At 46.9% G+C, this 15,584-nt stretch overlaps 1 protein-coding gene across 1 annotated transcript in view; it reads right to left on the reverse strand.

Annotated features, from left to right (window-relative positions):
* LOC126537070 (beta-galactosidase-like) overlaps positions 1–15,584 on the reverse strand; it is a 60,714-nt gene that overhangs the window by 35,678 nt on the left and 9,452 nt on the right. Inside the window, exons 5-8 of the mRNA XM_072287601.1 lie at positions 12,302–12,365; positions 8,056–8,150; positions 4,837–5,020; positions 4,233–4,413 (exon numbers count right to left, since the gene is read on the reverse strand). Of these exons, the coding sequence (XP_072143702.1) occupies positions 4,233–4,413; positions 4,837–5,020; positions 8,056–8,150; positions 12,302–12,365 (524 nt within the window). The remainder of the gene's footprint in view (positions 1–4,232; positions 4,414–4,836; positions 5,021–8,055; positions 8,151–12,301; positions 12,366–15,584) is intronic.

Below are 15,584 nucleotides of genomic sequence, written 5' to 3' on the forward strand. Positions count from 1 at the left end.
AGTCCGCTTGGCTATTACACTGCCTACCCGATCAGCCTACTTGGTGAGAAACCGGTTGAGCAAATGCGCCAGACTCTAGGGACGAAAACCAAGAAAGCTTCGTTTTAATGAAGGAATTATGCGATTGGATGCGCTTATTTGTAGCAATGAGGATGTTTAGATACCGTTAGTTTCACTGCGTGATTACGTAGGAAATAGAGCCGGTCACTGGCACATATGCAGAGGGGTAGTACGAACGGCGACATAAGCTGGATTGGTCAGGCTCGCGATCGTGTTCCGTCGTCTACTCGGTCAAGAACATACCCACTCACACTGAACCCCTTACCCTTACACGCCCCGACGAGAAAGCTGGTTTTAGGTTTAGAAAAGCCATTACTAACCAACGACCACGCAAAGTGGCTGAAGCGGCTAAAGAAGCTGTCGCTTTCCGAACTGTCGCTCAACCTTCAAAGACGAATGTCAAAGTAAGCGATACTTACACTGTTTTCTACCATACTGTGCTTGCCTCTGTGTTATTTTCCCATTTCTTTAAAATCAAATTGAAGCTTCGTCGTTTTGTGCGACTGCTGCTCGCCTACATCTCTCAGTCTAGCGTCGGCATGACAGCGAGACGCGCTACTGTGCGGCAGCGCGAACATTGTCGCCAACGTGTTACACGACACGTAACGACAGGCTCGTCCTTCCTGCCGCCGACATGGGCTGGTCCCGAATGCGGTGTAATGTCCCGCAGCGTCTCAAACCACGTAGTACGGATTGGGGAAGCTGGTGCATGGTATGTAAGTTGTTATGCGACGCGATGCACGCGTCAAGCGTTTCAAGGCGCCAGCTTGCACAACGAGGAGGAGTGGTATAACGCTCTTTTCCACTGCAACACATGCTTTTGTGGTGTCTAACTTGTGAATTCGCCCCCTGCCTGCCGCTGTCAGCCATGGGTCCTGTGACTGCGGTGACCTTCTCTCTTTTTTTCTTTCTTCTTTATGTCATTCCCATTTTCCAAGGCGCTGTGCCATGATCTTTTAAGGGCTGCAGAAAATGGCGCCACTTTCTTCCCACAATCACGTTAACTCTCTCTAATAGTTTGTTAATCAATACGGCCGGTAATTCGGCCGGCAATTCGGCCCGGTCGGGGTCGTTCTACTCAAGCGCCGGCTGCATATGACGCGGCCACACGCGCCCTATCTTGAAAGCGATATGCGATGGGGACAGAGTGCTCCCAGCGCTGATAGCGTCGTGTGTGCTGTGTTCTCGCCGCTTCGCGTTGAAGCGAGAGGCAGCTCGAAAGCGCTGCTACTGCCGCGCTTCCTCATTCCAGCACTTTGACAGCGAGTGCGCGCGGTCATCGAGTGAGGTGTGTTCATGTTTGCTTGTGCGCGAGTGACACCAAGCATGTTAATTTAGTTAGTAAACGAGTGTTTAGAAGTTTATCCGGCTGATAGAACTACTGTACTTACTTCGTATATTTGTCTACTAATTTGCTATCGGAATCGATGCTTCGCCTTTCGGGGTAAACTGTCAATTGTTTTATAAGTCGAATAGTCTTGTTCGGCTCTTTCGGCGGTTTTCATGGTTACTGGTCGATGCTGACCTCAGATGCTCCCACGCAACTGAGTTACGGGTCGCTTTTCAGACAGCAGCAGCGACGGACAGGCGACGAGTTTGGGGCGCGTTCGTCGCCGAACGCCGGCTATACTTTATCTCACAAGTCATTTGCAGCACTGTGGAAGCTGCAGGTCTCCTTAACCAGTCAGAAGGCCGAAAGCCCCTCCAGATGTGTTCTTTCTCGCTGCGTATACCGCCACAGTAATTCACGGTATACGACATACCTACGCAAAGGTCCGAACATGTCAGGTATCGTTGTAACGTATCATGTACCAAGCAAAAATAAAACTCTCTGATCCCGCCAATAATGAGACAGCTACACCCGGAACCATATTCCGCTGCGCAAGGCTATTTATTACCTGTGTACGCCTCGTAGTTTTGGCAGTGCTGCAAAGAGAAGTGGTTCTTGAGGGGAAGGAGAAAAGGCTAGCGCTATTTCCTGCAACCCATACGGGAGCACGGCTCAGCGCCAAGTGCTGCAAACGACTTATGAGATGGAGGATTGCTCTTTCAGACGCACGTCCTGTTGCACGTGCTCTCGTTCGAGAACTTCGTGGCGTCTGAAGGTTTGAACACTGATCTCTACAGACCGGTCGGTTTGAGTACTTTGGTCGGCTTTGACGCTCTGTTGCGTTTCTACGCCACCACCGACCAACAAAACAACAACAACAAAAGAAGATAATAATAATAACTTAATAAATAAGAAAATGTTACTGCGGCAATCTTTGCAAGACATTCGTTCTAAAAATCTTCTTACTTGCTTGAAATTTCACACTTGCTGTCATGTGAAATAAAAATGATAAAACTTATTACCATGCAGCATTTCTATCTCACTTTATTAAAATAAGCCTGTGCTCTCTACCTTACACGAGTAGCCTTTTCTGGCGCCTTTTAAAACGCAAATGTTGTCAAGGATAAAATAGCGCAGCACACAGGATAGAGATTAATACAGAACAACACGAGCGCTTTCTCTTCTGCATTGAGCTATTTTACTTTTGACAATGGTATTGCAGCTGACCTACACTTCTACACTATCGAAACGTAAACACTATACGCAAAGCTTCACATGAATCCGTGGAAATACAGGAGTTGCGGTAGCGACGCACCACCAAAACAAAGGGCCCTTTATAAAGAATGGTGACGCTTGTCAGAACACTTCCATGCCTTGTAGATATTTGCTTGGTGCAGCTAGAATAGCTGTGAACAAGCACTAATGATATCATGCTACTGATAAATGTGGACAAGCTTCTTTGCCAGCGCCAATGTTTAATATTATTTCAAATCGCTGTACACACGGAGATTGGGTGGTACAAGCAAAATTATAATCGTAAAAGGGTTATTTTATTCCTTTCTAGACGTTATGCAAGAAGGCCAAATAAACTTATTAAAATAAGAAATGATTCGAATAAAACATGTCGATTAATTGGAACAAAACTACCTGTCTACGTCCGGGAGCACCGTTACTGATTGTTAATAATTTCTTTTCTCAAATTTTTATTTTGTTCTTTATTAAATGTTCGGCCCTCGACACCGCTACGGGTCGCCAATTCGGACCGCTGGCTAAGAAGTTTGGCGAACCCTGGTTTAGAGCGTCGGGTTGCTGCGCGGAGAGATGCTGGTTCAAAAAACACGGTGGGACGCAATTTTTTAAGCGGTAGCTTCTTTCACGCTTAACCACTTTCCATAGTCGTTCGTTGGGAGTAGTGTTTCTAACCTAAATATGAAGGAGTGTGCGAGAGAGAAAGCGTTGTGTTGGAGCTGTAGATTAGTGTAAGGAGAAAAAAAAGTCGCATTTTTGCCCGAAAGGCGAAGCATCATTTGCGATAGCAAATTAGTGGCCAGCTATATGAAGTAAGAATAATAGTTTAATCGGCCGCATAAACTTGTAAACTAACTAACTTAGTGTAAACCACTAACTAAATTAACAAGCATGGTGTCACGCGCGCACAAGCAAACATGAACACATCTTACTCGATGGCCGCGGAAACTCGCTGTCAAAACGCTGGCGTGAGGAAACGCGGCAGCAGCAGCGAGTGAAGTGGCATTCGTACTGTCTATCGCTTCAACGAAAAGTGAGCGCCGAGAACACACAGCACGCACAAAGCTATGAGCTGCCGACTCACCTAGACTCCGCCCCCAACGCAGATCGCTCTCAAGATACGGCCGCGCGATCGCGCGCAGCCACCACATGCGCAGTTGCAGCTGGAGTAGCTGGTCTAAGGCCGAGTTTCAGAATGAAGCGGAATCTCTGAATCATTGAGAGGGCATCCCAGGCGTCGCTGAGAACAATACTGATATCAGCAATCAACAGTAAGTGACCGTGACGTTCCTGCGTATTACTAGGGCAGTGTCCGAGGAACTTGAAACCCTTGATAACGCTGTCAGTGCTTCGGGCTTCAGGCGAAACTGCTCAATTTCGTATTATTGAGCGAAAGCTTGTGGTAACCCCCCCCCCCCCCCCCCCCCCTTCCTCCCGCGCGCGCTGAGCCTGTTCGGCAAGAAACTCATGCAGCCAGCCAAGCCATGGGGACGTAAGTAAGGAAAGCTTCACCTTAATAGTAACGTAAAGTTAGAATGTCGAGCCTTCACAGCAAAGATAAAGCATTCCGCATGAACGTCGCAAATATACTGACAGGTTGAAAGAGGCGTTCATGGACAGCAGCTGGCGGATCCTTTTGACGAGAACGGACGTCTCGACTTGGCTCTTGGGCAGGCCCCAGTTGTCCAACCACCCGGTGTACATCTCCGAGTTCATCAGGGGGCCCGCCGCTTGGTAACGCCGCCGCATCGCGAACGGCGTTTCGGGTTCCACGTCTGCGTCGGTGCCGGACATAACTCGTCACTTCGCGGGCGCGAGTCAGGCGTTATTAGAGCCATGCCGTTGCACGAGGATGACTCGATAGGATCGGAAGGACGGATGGACGGTCTGCCGTAAGCGGAAAAACGCTAATGCCTAATAGATAGAAATTTGGAAACTGCCTAATCAGACGTTTTGTAAAGCGCTCTACAACTTACGGATTGAATTTTTTTTGCTTAACTTCGTTGCTTCCGAAATTGGTTAAGTAATCTTGACTAATTATGCAATTAAGCAGAATACGAAAAAAAAAAAATGGTATGAGTTGCTCCATACAATAGTCAGCAACATGCATTTGGTAGCGTCGTCTTAGAGTGTATCAGTACATTTTTAAACTCTGGCAAAAGTTAGCTGGGACACCGTGTACACAGTGCATCTCTTACCAGTACCGAAGTCGACGGTAGTGAGCGTTCCGGGCACTCGGCCGCACTTGAGCATTAGTGTGTTCTGGTAGCCGTCCGTGGTGAACAGAACCACGTCTGGTCCGAGGTGGGTCCTTGCCAGGTTCCGCAGGTGCACCATGTACGCGGGGTCGCAAGCATCGTAACTGCCGTACTCGTTTTCCAGCTGGAAGGAGTAGTACGCGGCCTTACAATTAAAAACCGCACTGTAATAAAAAAAAAGAAATCAGTGTCATTCTACTCTGTGAAGTCGGATGACCAGCGAAGCTGTGCATAGCGATTGCTATATTGATTTATTATATGGCGATTACTATATTGATTGAACGCAAGTTATGGTAACGTCGGTATGTTGACGTCACATTAAAGAGGCGCACACATTGAACTTAGCTACATCGATTTCTTGGACTACGCGTACCTCTTCTACGCACGCAGAAAAAACGGGAACCTAGCCACATACATTTACATACGTACATACGTACATATGTCTATATATGTACATATGCATATATATATATGTACACTCGGCCACAAAAGTTTACGGAGCAAGGGATCTCAGAAAACGTTCAATTTTCGAGCGGCTTGTAGCAGTTGCCAGTAAAACAGCATACGATAATATTGATAACATATTCTAGTCGAGGCCCGAAATTCAAATACCAGGCGGCGTTGTGAGGTTGCGGAGATATTCAGCTTTTTCTCATATTTCATAGTCCGTAATATTTTGTGGCCAGGTGTACATATAGTCTACGCGAATCTCTTCTACGCACGCAGAAATAACAGAGACCTAGCCATGTGCATCTTCGCTGCAAAATAAGAAAACAAGAACAAAGATGTATCAGTGCGCTTATGGCTTCACAAGCTTGCGCCCGGACATGTTCAAGATTTAGACAGAACATAATGATGATGACACATGTAGTAAACTTATTTATTGAAATTATTATTTAAATTTCAGCATTCACAAACTTGTCCTCTCCATGTCCAGGGGGGGGGGGGGGGGGTTATTCTGTAAGAGTCTACCTAGTGGTCTGTCCATTTCGGCCGCTGCCGATTGGATGCAGCTGTACAAGCGAGGAGGAGACGAGCGGCCCCAGCCAATCAGCAGTGATCGAAATGGACAGTCCACTAGGTGGACTCTTACAGAATACCACCCCTGGACTTACAATTAATTTTGCCATGCGATACTACGTGGTAAAGACTGCTGCATCTGGTGTGGCTTAATGATATAGTCATTAGGCAGAGCTGAAGACTATATGATGATGACTTGCGCAGAAAATTTAAAAGGGCAGCACTGCTCAGCCGCTAGCATTTTAGGATTGCTCATCAGCGACTTCTGAAGGACATCTTGGGGGGCAAGTTGGTGCATTTATGTTATCACGAGCGTTCGCGCGAATACACATCGACAGGACGAGTATAAACTACCAACTTAGTTCAACGTCTATGCATTGCGTAGACATAAAACGAAAGAACACATGATGAACAACAGCATGGTCCAGGAGAGATATCTCATAGCTAAACAGCGATGTCGATGAGTCCCACACACAGGCACTTGCTCTTTTCATATTGCGATAAACCCCCATTCGTTCTCATGCTTTATTCTAGTATCCTAAACGCTAAAAAAACCTGCCTTGCACATGCAGGCAGCTCAGTGGGCAGGCAAATTTACCGTAAATTGTTGCTTTCGATTGTCAGTTGATGCTCCGGCGCACGATCGTTCACACGGCGTTAAGGCTCATTCACACTATAGGCCAACACGACACCGATTTCGGTCTGCCGACTGCCGGCGACAGCGTTTTTTCCTTCGTGTCGGCGCCTCTGTCATACTGTACCAACGCCGAACTCTCCGCCGACCGTCTGCAGATTGTCGGCGTCGGTAAAGTGTGACAGAGGCCCGGACACGAAGGAAAAAACGCTGTCGCCGGCAGTCGGCAGACCGAAATCGGTGGTGTTTTGGCCTAGTGTAAATGAGCCTTTAGAGATATAAGTGGTTGACAAGAAATGACATTTTCGGGAAAAAGCAGTTTTTTTCTCAATTTTTTTAACCAGGATAAAAGAAAAAAAAAGAAAAAAGAGCAGCTTTTCCGCAGAATTCTGTTGCGATGCGATTGGTTTCGACGTATCTAAAGGCATGGTAAAAAGAACGAGTTTGGGAGTCTGCAGAGCATCTGGCTCAATCTACGTGGGGGCAAGGACTTTGCTTCAACCAAACCTTGAGCCTCCTCGCCTGTCGTGTACTGCAGCTTCCCCCTTATTGTGAGGCATGTGAAAGAAACTGGTCCGAGTTTGGAAATGGGCACACCAAGCTGCGCAAGAGGCTCGCAGGGGATCGCGTGCAAAAACTTGTGCAGGTGCACTCGAACCTCAATGTCCGGAAGGCTACATCCGCTGCACAGCGAAACGTTGACGCGTCAAGAGGAAATGAATCGGACACAGATTGATACAAATATCGGTCTTGACGCTTTGACGTGAAATCGCGCCTAGATTTTGAACCCGAAATCTCTGCTGGGACTTTTGTGATGGAATAATGTAACAATTATATTCTTTTCGGTGTTGGAGAACTAAATGTCAGGTTTTTTATAACTCTCGTCGCAATCGTCCTTTTTTTTTCAATTTGTCGTATTTCTTTCTAAAAAAAAAAAAAAAAACACATGAAAGAAACCAGTTCTTTTCACGCCCTTCAAAATTTCATGAAAGTTCACATCTCCACACGGGTACCGCTTGCCCTATGGAGGCCTTTCCACATATCAGAGGGACTTCATAAGCCACTCTTGCGGAACAACGCACATACGGCTTCCCGTGTTTCTTGCTGCACTGTGCTCATTGCGCGAAATGCGCGCCTACGAACGTGCGAGATTTTGTGCATTTATGGAATTTATCGATGTCAGATTGCATATCGAAGTGTCATAGTTTGACTTAAATATCAGAAACGTTGCCCACACCTTCCCCATTTCTCTCTTTTCCCCTTTCCAATTCATAATTAATAAGCAAACAAAAGATTCAAAGTGAATGGAGAATTTCCGCAAGCGCTTTTTTCCTGCCTCCCCCCCCCCCCCCCCTGCTCTCCTCATCTCCCTCTTTCGCAAATCCAAAGAACCCAACTCCACTCACACTAAGCGGCACTTGCCACCGTGGTTATATATAACGTAAACTTGGAATTCTACAGTTAAGCACCGTTTGATATTTGCTTCGAGAAGTGCGACTACTTACTTGCACCATTATGACTGGTCCGTCGTTACTGATGAGGAATGGGCGCACCTTCTCGAAGACTTTAGATAGAAATCTATCCACATAGTAGAGGTAATCTGCACAGGAGAGTGGCACCGCCCTTAGTGCGTTAAACGTTGAAATGAATCTGACTTTGCTTTACTTACGCCCAGATTCCAGAAAACCAGCGCTAACAAGAAACAAAAGGCAAGGAAAACACCACAGGCAGACCAAACGAATAGTAAACTCGATTGCTAGTCACGCACTGTGTTTTTGCATGTGCGTGTGTATGTGCGTGTGCGCGGGTGTTCTTTTAATTTGTGCTTTGTGCTTCGTTATTGCACTGGTCTTCCAAAATATGAGCTATGCTGCTCTAAACGGTACAAATTTCAAGCTTATTGATGTTCATCGTAATCTCGTTTTTCGTAAACGAGTTTGACAACAATGAGGAGCGAAACCAGTATTTCTCCAACCTTTAGTCTCTGTGTGGATCCTCCTTTCATCCCCTCAAAGAATATACAGATTAGCCTTCGAGACCTTCACATGGAGATCACACACGTTGCGCTTAGCACGTTAATTCCAAAAAAGTACATGCACAGTGAATCAGACATAATACTGGGGCTACAATAGCTAAATTCTCATCTAAGTCGGCCAAGGTTAACTAGCTGTTTTGTACGTCACTCGCAGCCTACGAGCAACGAGATAGGTTACGTTGCGGGTCGGAAACGAAATTGCTAACATCAGCGCCTAACGAAGAGGCTCTGAAAGCAGCCAGGTCGGAAATCGTTGTTGTAAAATATCAAGCCTACTTTCAAGATTTGGAGACAGATTCTTGAAGCGCTTGCCGCATTGTAAACCGCGTGCGATCAGACAAGCAACTTAGCTAACATATGCGGCTTACTTCACTTCAGCCAGAAATTGAGGATCTCTAACAAGCCTGCCAACTTCAACTTGCCTCAGCGAGTTCATGATAATAAAAAATAGAGCGTAGTTTTTATTAGGCACATAGTACTGGAACAATAATTCGAGGTCACCTAAGCACCCTTTATGAGTTGTGAAGGCGAAAGCATTGATGCCATACGCCGCTGAGCTGTCCTTCGAGTTAAGAATTCCTCGTGGGCAAGTCAGCGCGTTGAAACGCTTGGCGCGTTTTCATTTGGCCTTATCGAGGTGCAGTTAGAACGCTGGCGAGAGCCTGCGCGCACAAGGAACGCACGGTCACCACAAGCAACCAGCGTCTGCACACGGCGTCGCGTCATCGTATCTGCTCCGTCAAGGCGCGCTAGTGACGTGGCGTCGCGACGGTGCCCTCTCCCCTCACGCCACACCTGGCGCGCTATTGCATCAGGAGGTTTTTCGATTCGCGGGCTTGTCTTCGCCGAGGCGCGCTCATGATAGCGTTGCAGCTAATGGGAATTTAGGTGCCATTTCGCTGTCACAGACGCCGCCGGCTTTTCCGCTCAATGAGCCATTTGATGCTTTCGCATGACAAACGGCTACACTTTGGACAAGTTTCTAGGTTCGCGGAAGCCTTATGTTGCTTTGTTTAAAGAAGGAAGAATGATTTTTTTAGTGCACAATTCGTAGAAAGGAAGGACGAAGGCGACAGGACAGAGGTCAATTTTTCCTTGTTTAAACAATGTTTCACCGACCAGCCCAAGCAGGCACCCTTTTGCACACATGGCTGCCTGCTGTTGTCAGGACGGGAAGTGAGCAGTTTCATATTGCGCAAAAAAAAAACTTAGAAAAAGAAAAGAGAAAAAATTCGCAGTATCGCCCGAAAGGCGAAGCATCCACTGCGATTGCAAATTAGTAGACAGTTGTACAAAGTAAGCATAGTAGCTTTATCGGTTGTATAAACTCGTAAACATTCGCTTACTAACAAAACAAGCGTGGTGTTACGCTCACACAGACAAACAAACACATTTAACTCGATGAGTGCGGACACCCCCTGTCAAAACGCAGTCGGGAGGAAGAGCCGTAGCAGCAGCGAGCGAGTTGACCTTCGTGCTGGCTCTCGCTTCAACGCGAACTAAGCGGCGAGAACACAGCGCACATGAATCTATGAGCTCTAGACGCACCTAGACTGTACTAATCGCAGATCGCTTACATGATAAGGCCCGCGCGGCCGCGCTTAACCGCACCATACCGCCGGAGTATGGTGCGGCTAAGCACCATACTCCGGCGGAGTGCGGAGTATTAGCCGCACCATACCACCATACCAACGCAGAAGATGTGGCCGTCCCATTCGTTTTCCGACTGAACGGAAACGAAGCCGGCGCAGCGCGCGCGAATCCCTTTCCAGCCCTTTCCCTCCCCGGCGGAAGCGAAACAATTCTGATTGGCTGCGCGCGTTGCGTGATCGCGCGCCTATGTAGCTGGAATCCTTGCTAATGGCTCACGCTCCGGCGCCGGCACAACTGTGAACCCATCAAACCGCCCTTTCCCGCAGCTGCTCTGCTCTGGGAGCAACCGTTTTTTTTTGCGTGACCACGACAACGCTACTTACGAGCCATCACAAGCTTCGCTTGAAAAAAAGAGATACGAAGCATAGAAACGTCACATTCACAAGTATAGCGTGTGCCAGGTCGCCCGTGAAGTGCGCGAGCGCAGCTGTCGCGATGTCACAATCATCACAACCGAAGTATGCATACTTAAAAAGCTAGCTGTGGCTAAGCTCTGGCCTAGTTTTTGTTCCATTGTAGATTCCATCTGAGGGTTTTGCAATAAAGCATTGTTACTTCTGGGGCTTGGTGATATTTATTTCATGAAACTGTTTCGCTCCACCTCCGAATAACTAGTTTACATTCAGCGTTGTCGTAGTAACAGTAGTGTGGACGACAAAAGGTAACAGGCTCGGTTCTTTGGTTTCGCAGCTAAGCAGGCGTGAATTACTTTGCAGTTACAAGCCTCGCACATGCGATCATCAAATGGGTTATGCGGGGGTGTTTAAATAAAAGCAGTGTGATTTGAACAGAATGTTAATACATATTGCGTTTTCACGCGCGTTCACCATGTTCCTTTTTTCCAAAACATCTTATTAACGTTATCTCCTACCGGCACTAGGAGGGGTGCCTATTGTAGTGACGTGTCAACCGACCTACGTATTCCGATTGCATTGGAACAACGTTTCTAAATCCAAGTACCGCCTTGGCCTGCATGCGCAGGTAATAATTCGTCATTTTATAACAATGTCGTATATGCGGAAAGTATAGAAGGACCAATGAGAAGGCTCCTGCTATTATGCAAGCCATATGTGCAAATGCTCGAGGCACGTTGGCGCCACCGTTTTTGTATGCGTGGAGAAATGAAAAATATAGGAGGCAGCATTAAGTCACGCAGCCAGCCTTGGCAAGCGAACGCTCCGCAGTGGTGGCCAACAGTGGTGGCCCAACACGTGACCTCTTGCGTTGAGATCACGGAGCAAGAATGGAAGTTTGCTGAGACCTTTGATTCCCAATAGCTATGCCAGTAGTTTTTATACGTTGCGCGTTTGTTCGGCTTCCCTTCCGTGGCTCTGCCTGCAGAGCGGGAATGCTAAAAAGTCCCAGGTATCCTTAGCTATCGCCTAAGAGACGTAAAGGCAAAAGCCTTGTAAAGCTGATTGCAGTTCACCTTAATCCGTCTTAATCCTTCTTAATTCACCTTAATCCCCCAATCCACCTTAATGAACCTTACGGCACCTTAATCCACCCAAAGTCACCTTAATCCTCCTTAAAATATCTTAATTTACTTTACCCCAATTCGCCTTATTACGTCATTCACCTTAACGGATCTTAATCCACCTTACTATGCCCTAATCTACCTTAATCTTCCTTCATCAACCTTAATCCACCTTAATCGACCTTCATCCACTTTAATCCACCCTAGTCCTCCTTCACCCACTTTAATCGGCATTAATCCACCCCAATTCGCCCTAATCCACCTTAATCCCCTTTAACAGCCTTAATGCAGCTTAATCTACCTTAATTCACCTTAGTACACCCTAATCCACCGTAATCCAATCACTAATCAATCATAATTTGCTAATCAATAATCCTCTTTTATGGACATGATTTGGTTCTCTGATTTGGTTTATGGACATGATTTGGCTGGACATGATTTGGTTCTCTTCTGGCCTTCCTTGGGTCACGTGATATTTTCTATACTTCACAATGCGACCTTGAAACATACGAGATCTAAGGCTTTCGCCTTAAAAAAGAATAACAGTAGGATTGATGATGATGATGTGTACCATCTTCGTGCTCACCTTTGTCCGTTGTCCGAACCCGAATTGACGAACCATTTCGCAAGAGCCAGTACGGAAGGCCTCCCTTCAACGAAAACAAGTGTCCAATTTAATTTCTCTGCAAGTCAACCCACCTCCTCCACTCTCCACCGCTCTCTGCCCTGCCTTGAGTCCTTTATAGATAAATATATAATAAAGCATAACAGGCCCTCGATGGACCTATACTCCCTTCTATACATAGCATTCAACGATGGGGAGACTGCACAAACTTGTTGCAGTGGTTTGGTTCGCGGCTGGATATAGTTCGATGTTTCTTTGACCGAAATTGTCGGCAACTGTTTTACAGGGAACCTGTTATAGGGAAACAGCTCGGGTGCTCCTATCTAAATACATGTGAAAAGCAAGTTCGTTTTTCTCGGCAACCACTGCACCGAATTTGGCGACGTTTGTTGCATTCAAAAAAAAATTCAAATCTATCGACTGTTGGTTTCGATTTTCTGGTTTAGGTTGTCAATCATTTATTAAAAAGTGGAAAAAATCGAAAATTTTCAGAAAACGAAACTATCAAGTTTACAATCCTGTAACACAGCAATGAAAAATGATATCACAACTATGTGAATTGTATTTAGTAGTACATCTAAAGCGGAAAAAATTGATATGTTACATGTGAACCTCACTAAACTTTGTAATATGGAAATACAGCTTTTGCGGAACCATTGCACACAACGCAACAAATTCACTTGAGATATAGAAGGACATATAAAGTTTGTCCGCTTTCAATGACCTAGTGGATGCGGTTTACAGAACCACGATATCTTTTCTTATGCAGAGATATTAAGTTATGAATTTCGTTCTTCTATATTTTCAAACTTTTGAAGTTTTCAATATCTTTTTAACAAAATTCAAGCTTAAATCGAAATTCCGCTTCCATCAGTCACTAGAATTTAAATTTATCTCTGAAATGCAACACATTTCATTAAAATCGGTCCAGGGGTTATCTCAGAAAAAACGTTCTTGCGTTTTACATGTATTTGAATAGGCCGTGTCGGAGTTGGGTCAGAGCTAAAGCTTCCCCTTAAGGGCTAGTTACCCCAGGATTGTGTCCTTGTGTTAACACAAAACTATCGTCGTTAGTGTTGGCTCCAGCGTCTTCTTTTACAGCTGGCTCTTTGGCACCGCTCGGCTTTACCGCGCGAACGCGTTCGTGCCACTGCTCCCGCGTTCGTGCCACTGCTCCCGCGTTCGTGCCACTGCTCCCGCGTTCGTCGTCGTCATTAATTAATTTTTAAGTAACCAATTTTACAGCGAATTACAGCAGCTTTTAAGGGCTAGTTCACCCTGCATCGTGTCCGTGTGTAGATACAAAACTCCCGATACGTAGGCCGATCCCGAAGATAGTGCAATGCCGGGCCGACCCGCGGCGGAGGTGAAGCAGTCGTTAAGCACTCCCCATACGTGGGCCGATCTCGAAGACAATGCAATGCCGGGCCGACCCACGGCGGAGGTGAAGCAGTCGTTAAGCACTCCCCATAAGTGAGCCGAACCCGAAGATAGTGCAATGCCGAGCCTACCCTCGGCGGAGGTGAAGCACGCGTTAAGCACTCCCCATACGTGGGCCGATCTCGAAGATAGCGCAATGCCGGGCCGACCCGCGGCCTAGGTACAGTTCGCCATTAAGGGGCCCACATACAAAGCTCTGCTGGTCATCTTTCTTGACAGAGTGGAAGGACACTGAGTTTTTTTAAAGCGAAAGCTTTACTGGCCGCGAACTTGCGATTTTGCCGTGGCGGTGCTCCGAGTAGGCACATGACGTCACAACGCGCGTCTAGCCGAGGATATTTCTCTCTCTCTCTCTCTCTCTCTCTCGCTCCCTAGTCACTACTGCGAATGCGCCACTAGTAGCACCGAGCCACAGGTGTTCCGCTAAAGCCCCTCAATCTCCCAAAGTAGCGCCATTCGCTTCCCTCCTCCTCCGCTCGGCGCGGCCTCGACGGTGGCGCCGCCGGTGGTGGGCCTGCCGTAGCAGACGACGGCTAACACGCTACGGGACAAAATCCGCAGAAAAGCTCGTTCGAGCCCTGCGGAGCAGTTTTTTCAATCGAGATCTTTCTTCGTCAGTCGGTAACTGGCCTTTAGAATTTCGTGTTGGAATTGCGGAAGAAATAGAGAAAATGACCATTATTCAAGGCGTATTTAAGGCGTAAAGCGCGCGACGTTGAGAGTTCGCGTTGCTGAAACACGACGCAAGCACGCGGTGTACTCAAACACGCGCGTAATTACCAAAGTTTCAAGTGTTGACAGCGTGAAAGTATGTGTACGTGGTTTCGTAGGTTCTTCACGTACCTGCAGGACACTTTTGTTCGGTCGGCGCGTGAGAGATTCCGGCTGTGTGCGGTCAGCAATGCCTGGCAACAGGGTCGTTTTTTCATTGCGGGGTGCTTTGGTAATCGTGACGATATATTGTTTTTTTTTTTACAAGTACTGCTCCAGGAGGGCACATGTAATGGCTAACGGAGGCCTCTGAAGAGCACGTAACATTACACTAATGCAGGAGTCGCAGGGAGTGTTCGCATACAAAATTGGCTGTCCGCGATCTTATACCCCCTTGGCATGCACAGGCTTCGGCGAGCCCCATCCAGCGCTGGTTCTAGCTTTGGTGTTCCCGTTGCCGCTTTGGTTCCCTGGAGGCGCCGTCAATAATACGAAATAATGACAAGTTGTTACACCAGTAAATAAAATTTTTTGAAGAAATACAATCGCGCCGAGGCGCCAACTTCTAAAGCAGCGCTAGCGCGCGAGTATTATGAAACGCCAACGAGGAATTTACCGGCCCACGTACGACTCTACGATCAAAGTGCACGTTAAACATCCCCAGGCGAGCTAGATAAAGTTATCCGGAGCCATCCACTACGACCTCCATCCTAGCTTTAGTCGCTTCGGAACGTTAAAAACATTAATCACCACAAACCAAATCAATACATGCGGGCGTACATTCGAAGCTAAATGACTGCATCGTAAGTCATAGTGAGCCTTGCAATAGCGTCGAGAATGTGCTAACTTCTGGTGGAGCTCAAAACACACCCTGAATAAAGTCGCTTTTATGTCACAGGCCAGCTGCAGATGCGTGCATTTCACCGCAAGACGATACTACATGAAACAAAGCGAGCACATTCGAAAAAAGAAAGTCAAACAACGCGCTAAAAACCCCGCAGAGCATGAACACCCACTTTTTCGAAGCGGAAGGTGTGAACTAGGCTCAAAATAAGAGGTTGTGAGTAGCCGTGGCCCTTACTTCACTAAGCCA

This window comes from Dermacentor andersoni, chromosome 4, assembly GCF_023375885.2.
Source record: "Dermacentor andersoni chromosome 4, qqDerAnde1_hic_scaffold, whole genome shotgun sequence".
Classification (NCBI taxonomy): Eukaryota; Metazoa; Arthropoda; class Arachnida; order Ixodida; family Ixodidae; genus Dermacentor; species Dermacentor andersoni.